The sequence below is a fragment of the Mandrillus leucophaeus genome, unplaced genomic scaffold, assembly GCF_000951045.1.
Source record: "Mandrillus leucophaeus isolate KB7577 unplaced genomic scaffold, Mleu.le_1.0 Scaffold104, whole genome shotgun sequence".
Classification (NCBI taxonomy): domain Eukaryota; kingdom Metazoa; phylum Chordata; class Mammalia; order Primates; family Cercopithecidae; genus Mandrillus; species Mandrillus leucophaeus.
The window spans coordinates 1990430-1997170 of record NW_012098543.1 but is presented as its reverse complement, the minus strand read 5'-3'; the positions used below and the strand labels follow the sequence as shown (position 1 = coordinate 1997170).

At 46.3% G+C, this 6741-nt stretch overlaps 2 protein-coding genes across 8 annotated transcripts in view; both read right to left on the bottom strand.

Moving 5' to 3' along the window:
• The window catches only part of LOC105539531 (zinc finger protein 600), a 26203-nt gene that overhangs the window by 8149 nt on the left and 11313 nt on the right, over nucleotides 1-6741 (bottom strand). For 3 of the 7 annotated variants that reach the window (XM_011979858.1, XM_011979850.1, XM_011979888.1), the window contains exons 1-2: nucleotides 5235-5316; nucleotides 988-1114 (exon numbers count right to left, since the gene is read on the bottom strand). The exons of 1 other annotated variant lie outside the window; for it this stretch is intronic. Coding sequence is in view for 3 of the 6 variants with exons in the window: in XM_011979850.1 (XP_011835240.1) it covers nucleotides 988-1114; nucleotides 5235-5249 (142 nt within the window). In the remaining 3 variants the exon portion in view is untranslated. Of the gene's footprint in view, nucleotides 1-728; nucleotides 827-987; nucleotides 1115-5234; nucleotides 5317-6741 lie in introns of those variants that run through there. 3 more of the 7 variants (XM_011979892.1, XM_011979875.1, XM_011979868.1) reach the window with 3 other exon arrangements.
• Nucleotides 5825-6741, bottom strand: part of LOC105539802 (zinc finger protein 468-like) — a 47617-nt gene continuing 46700 nt past the window's right edge. Inside the window, exon 5 of the mRNA XM_011980245.1 lies at nucleotides 5825-6003. Coding sequence (XP_011835635.1) covers nucleotides 5825-6003 — 179 coding nt within the window. The remainder of the gene's footprint in view (nucleotides 6004-6741) is intronic.

Sequence of the window (6741 nt, the reverse complement as noted above, 5' to 3'; positions counted from 1 at the left end):
AATTAGTCAGGTGTGGTGACACATGCCTGTAATCCCAGCCACTCAAGAGGCTGAGGCAGGAGAATCACTTGAACCCAAAAGGTGGAGGTTGCAGTGAGCCAAGATCATGCCACTGCACTCAAGCCTGGGCAACAGAGTGAGACTCCGAATCAAAAAAAACAAAAACAAAACAAAACAAAGCAAAACATAGAAACCAACAAGATGAAAGCCACTGTATCTTAAGGAAATGACAGTAGAAGTAAAATATGGAAACCCCATTCAACTTCACAAGCTCCCTCACTAAGATTGATGAAAACCATATCTGCTACAGGGTTGATCCTACAAAAAATGGGAACATAGGTTTTCTTGTTAAAAATGAACAATGGCACATATTGGTGTGAAAACGCGAAATGAACAAGAGTTCAGTCAAAAGCCTCAAACATAGGAGGCTGTGAGCCCAAATGACATCCTCACTAGGAGGAATTTCAACACCACTGACTGCTGCTTAGAGAACATGATCATTAGTTTACGGGATGAACATTGTCACAGTGCCAGTGAGAGACGCTTCTGTGATGCTCCTCAAAAACCAGAATGAGCTGAGCACGGTGGCTCACACCTGTAATCCCAGCACTTTGGAAGGCCGAGGTGGGTGGATCACCTGAGGTCAGGAGTTAGAGACGAGCTTGACCAACACGGAGAAACCCGTCTCTACTAAAAATACAAAATTAGCTGCACATGGTAGCGCATGCCTGTAATCCCAGCTACTTGGGAGGCTGAGGCAGGAGAATCACTTGAACCTGGAAGGCGGAGGTTATGGTGAGCTGAGATCATACCATTGCACTCCAGTCTGGTCAACAAGAGTGAAACTCCACCTCAAAAAACAAAAACAAAACAAAACAAAACAAAAAAACCATGTATGGGGCAAAATCACAAAAGGGAATACAAAACTAGGAAGAGCCAAGACAGACAAGAGCAGACTCCTCATGTCTGCAGGGACATTTTCCTCACCCACAGACTCCAGGTTCCTGTAGTTCTCCAACATCACTTCCCTGTATAAAGCCCTCTGCGCAGGGTTCAGGCATTTCCACTCCGCCAATGAGAATTCTATAGCCACATCCCTGAAAGTCACGCGTCCCTAAAATGAAACACACATTTCCACAAAACATTATGGAGGACGGAGTTATCACCTTCACAGGAAATGAGAAAAGAGAAAATAAGTATTTATTTGATCAAAGGCTGTTCTGACAAAACCACGTTAAGGTGTTTTTGAATATTTTTTCCTCATAGTTGCATTTTATTATACTTTTCCTTCAAAGATTTTAAGATCCCATCAGTCACTACGGAAGTCTCGATCTTACGGAAAATATAAAAACTATATAAATAAAAAGGAAGCACAGGGCTAGGCATGGTGGTTCACGCCTGTAATCTGAACACTTCAGGAAGACAAGGCGGGCAGATTATTTGAGGTCAAGAGTTCAAGACCAGCCTGGTCAACATGGTGAAAACCTATCTCTACTAAAAACATAAAAATTAGCCAGGCTTGGTGGCAGGCACCTGTAATTCCAGCTACACAGGAAGCTGAGGCAGGAGAATCACTAGAACCCAGGAGATGGAGGCTGTAGTGAGCCAAGTTGGCACCATTGCACTCCGTCCTGGGCAACAGACTGATACTCCATCTCAAAAAAAAAAAGGGGGAAAAAAAAAAAGCAAATATAGGGTTTTCTCTAGAGGTATGTCAGATATAATGTTCAACATACCAGGTGATATTAAGTCTCTAGATGAGCTAAGATACAAGTGCTGTTTCAGAGAGGACAAAGTCCAATGACTTTGAAAGAAAAGTCCGAATCAAAAAACTATCATGATCGGTCAGGCACAGTGGCTCATGCCTATAATTCCAGCACTTTGGGAGGCCGAGGCGGGCAGATCATGAGGTCAGGAGTTCGAGACCAGCCTAGGAACTTGCTGAAACCCCTTCTCTACTAAAAATACAAAACTTAGCTGGGCGTGGTGGGGGGTGCCTATAATCCCCGATACTCAGGAGGCTGTGGCCATAGAATTGCTTGAAACCAAGAGGCAGAGGTTGCAGTGAGCCGATATCATGCTATGCACTTCAGCCTGGGTGACAGAGCAATACTCCATCTCCAAAAAACAAAAAAAACAAAAAACTGTCACGATCACAGCAATAGCCATGACTAACATTCTTGAATGCTTCCCGTGTGCTATACACTCTTCTAAGTGCTTCCCATGTCATAAGCCATAAAATAACATACTATCCCATGAAGAAAGATCTGTACTTGGGGACAGCTGCATCACACACACTCTAGGAAACTTGTCACAAATCAAATAGCTAAAAATATCAACACGAGCACCCGAATCCAGATGTCTGGGGTTCACATTTGAATATAAACACCTAAGTAACAGACACAGCTTTAAACTAAACTGACACAGGTTTATCTAGTGGAGAGAATGTGATAAAGGTCAAGGGTGAGAACATGGAGCATCCTACAAGGTCACTGAATAGACACATACAGGCATGCAAATAATCCTCCACAATATTTCTTACTTTTTTTTTCTTTTTTTTGAGATGGAGCCTCACTATTGCACAGGCTGGAGTGCAGTGGCACAATCTTGGCTCACTGCAACCTCTGCCGCCCAGGTTCAAGCAAGTCTCTTGCCTCAGTTTCCCCAGTAGGTGGGATTTGAGGCACCTGCCACCGCATCCATCTAATTTTTGTATATTTAGTAGAGAAGGGGTTTCACCACCTTAGCCAGGCTGGTCTTGAACTCCTGATGTTGTGATCCACCTGCCTCAGCCTTCCAAATAAAAAATACTTAAAATCATTACAATTATAAAAAATAAAACATATTGCAAATGAAAAACAGTTAAAATCATTACAATTATTATAAAAAATAAAACTTATTACAAATGTTGTGTTTTCTATATAAACCACGGGCTTATCCATCCATGTATTCATGCACACACATCCCATCATGCCGTTATACAGGTGGTGGCACGCACCTCTAAACTCAGCTACTTGAGAGGCTGAGGCAACAGAATCACTGTAATCCAGGAGTCAGAGGCTACAGTGAAACGAAATCACACCACTGCACTCCTGCCTGGGCGACAGAGTGAGACACAACTCAAAAAATATTAAAAAATAAAGTTAAATCAATGATGTAATAAAGCCTATCACTGATGCCTATCTCCACTTTCCATTCCATTCCAAATCATTAAAAGTGCAGAGTTTGGCCAACCACAATGGCTCAGGCCTGTAATCCCAGCACTTTGGGAGGCCGAGCTGGAGGAATCACAAGGTCAGGAGTTCGACCAGCCTGACCAGTATGGTGAAACCCCATCTCTACTAAAAATACAAAAAAATTAGCCAGGTGTGGCAGCAAATGCTTGTAATCCCAGATCCTCGGGAGGCTGAGGCAAAAGAATTGCTTAAAGCCAGAAGGCAGGGGTTGCAGGGAGCTGAGATCCCGCCACTGCAATCCAACCTGGGCAACAGAGTGAGACTCCACCTCAAAAAAGTGCAGAGTCCAGCCGGGCTGGCTGTCTCCCATCTGGAATGCCAGCAATTTGGGAGGCCAAGATGGGATGATCACTTGAGGCCAGGATATCAAGGCTATAGTGAGCTGTGATTGCACCACTGCACTCCAGCCTGGACAACAAAATAAAAATACAATGTAAAAAATAAGGCTGGACACGGTGGCACACACCTTTAATCCCAGCACTTTGGGAGTCTGAGACAGGCAGATCACGAGGTCAGGAGTTCGAGACCAGCCTAACCAACATGATGAAACCCCGTTTCAACTAAAAATACAAAAATTAGCTGGGTGTGGAGGTGCGTGCCTGTAGTCCCAGCAACTTGGGAGGCTGAGGCAGAAGAATTGCTTGAAACTGGGAGGTGGAGGTTGCAGTGAGCTGAGATCGTGCAATTGCACTCCAGCTTTAGTGACTGAGCGAGACTCCATCTTAATACAAATAAATAAATACATATATACATTCATTCATACATACATACATAGATATATATAGTGACCCATGCCTATCCTTCAGGCTCTTCGGGAGGCTAAAGCAGGGATTAGTTGAGCCCAGGAGTTTGAGGCTGCTGTAAACTCTGAATTGCGCCATTGTACTCCAGAATTAAGAGTACAACATCTTCTCTCCTCTCTCTTTTTTCTTTTGAGACAGGGAGTGCAGGGGCACAATTTCAGCGTTCAGTAACCTCCACCTCCTGGGTTCAACTGGTTCTCCTGCCTCAGCCTCCTGAGTAGCTGTGATTACCGGCATGCACAACCACACTCAGGTAATTTTTTTTTTTTGAGGCAGAGTCTCGCTCTGTCACCCACACTGGAGTGCAGTGGCACGATCTCGGCTCACTGCAAGCTCCGTCTCCCGGGTTCACGCCATTCTCCCGCCTCAGCCTCCTGAGTAGCTGGGACTACAGGTGTCCACCACCACGCCCGGCTATTTTTTTGTATTTTTAGTAGGGACAGGGTTTCACCGTGTTAGCCAGGATGGTCTTGATCTTCTGACCTCGTGATCCATCCGCCTTGGCCTCCCAAAGTGCTGGGATTACAGACGTGAGCCACCGCACCCGGCCTCACCCAGGTAATTTTTGTACTTTTAGTAGAGGTGGGGTTTCACCGTGTTGGCTAGGCTGGTCTCGAACTTCTGACCTCAAGTGATCTACCTGCCTTGGCCTCCCAAAGTGCTGGGATTACAGGTGTGAGCCACCATACCTGGACCAACATCTTGTCTCTTAAAAAAAAAATTTTGGAGAAAGAGACATGTTGAGCTACTCGTGTGGCTTCAAATGCATTACCAAATCAGATACACAATATCTCCCCTTATTTGTCTCCTTTTCCAGAATTTACCAGATATCTGTGCACATTAACATATGTATTTCATATGTAGTTTCTCTGAGCTGACATCCAGATGTGGTCCCTGAACCATCCAGGCTGCCCAGCAGCACTGACATCCATGGGCCCACACCCCATGTTTATCCATGTCTGGGTGTGAGCCCTTCCCAGGACCGTGCCCAGTGGAGCCTCTTCCCAAGTTCATGTCACTGGGTCACAGGAGATGAAATCTCAGTGCAGATGACAGGAACTGAGGGCAGGCATGGGTGAGTGCGAGCAAACCTGTCAGGCAAAATGCTTCAGACTCAGAAAAGACTGGCTACTACAATACCTGGCATTTCAGAAAGGAAAGAGACAGATTAATCCCCAGAGGAACATCACTTCACCTGAGGAAGGGCCATGTCTGCCTCCTTTCCTTTCCTCTTCTCAGCTGCTTGCTCACGTAACCTGAGTCTTTAGAAATCAATCCTGTATGTGAAAAAAAAAAGTGAGACTTCATGTTAGAAATGACTCACTCCCTTCCCATGACAAAAACACATGAACAGGGGAGACCTCACCCTGTAGAAAGATGGTCCCCCACTGCCCACTGCACCAGAGACCATGAAGAGATAAGAAAGCCCCACAGGAAGACCTGTAAGTGTATGTTTGACCCCGGTCTTCAGATCTCACTCCCCTCCTGGAGAAACCCCCACACACGAGGCAGCAGGGGCAGCTGGGCTGGACTGATCTCCCCTTCAGGATACAGACTCTTCCCTCATCAAACCCCACCCAAAGGACAGCCCCTCATCTCTCTGTGGATCACAGGCTGAGCTCAGCCCTCAGAAACGGGGGACACAGAGCTTCGATGCTCAATGCTGCACACAGATGACAAGCACCTGGGCCACTGCAGCTATTACTGAGGGTGGACTCCAGCCCTTCAGAATAAGAACCCCTGCTAAAGCAGCACAGATGCTCTATTTGTAAAATGCTCTGCAGTCTAATGTGAAGCCAGGGTTGAGCTCCACTCAGAGGGGCGAGCCCAGCACAGCCCCACGTTCTGGCTCTGCTCTCCCCTTGGGGCCTTGTTCTCACTAGGATCCAAATAGCGGATGGCAAAGGCACAAAAGTAATCAAATAGAACAGACAACGTGGACCCGGGGTAGGGCGAAGGCTCAGCTGTGTGTAAGGAAAATGAATTTAGGGCCCCAAATCACTAAGCAAAAGGGAAAAGTCAAGCTGGGAACTGCTTAGGGAACAAGACTCCCCTTCTATTCAAAGTCACCCCTCTGCTCCCTGACATAGATGCATATCTGAGTACCTCCTTTGAAAGGCTAATCAGAAACTCAAAAGAAGGACCCAGCAGTGGCTCAGGACTGTAATCCCAGCACTGTGGGAGGCCAAGGCTGGCAGATCACTTGGGGTCAAGAGGTCAACACCAGCTCAGCCAACATGGTGAAACCCCAACTCTATTAAAAATACAAAAATGATCCAGGCATCTACTTGGGAAGCTGAGGCAGGAGAATCACTTGAACCCAGGAGGCAGAGGTTGCAGTGAGCCAATATCGTGCCACGGCACTCCAGCCTGGGCGACAAAACAAGACTTCATTTCAAAAAAAAAGGAAACTCAAAAGATTGCAACCATTTGTGCCTCAGTTCTCTGTGACCTGGAAGCCCCCACCCTGCTTCAAGTCTTCCTGCCTTTGTCTAAAGTTGGCCACCATGCAGACCAAACTAATGTACTTCTTACATGTACTGACTGATGATGCCGCATGTCTCCATAATATGTGTAAAATAGGCCGGGCGCGGTGGCTCAAGCCTGTATTCCCAGTACTTTGGGAGGCCGAGACGGGCGGATCACGAGGTCAGGAGATCGAGACCATCCTGGCTAACACGGTGAAACCCCGTCTCTATTAA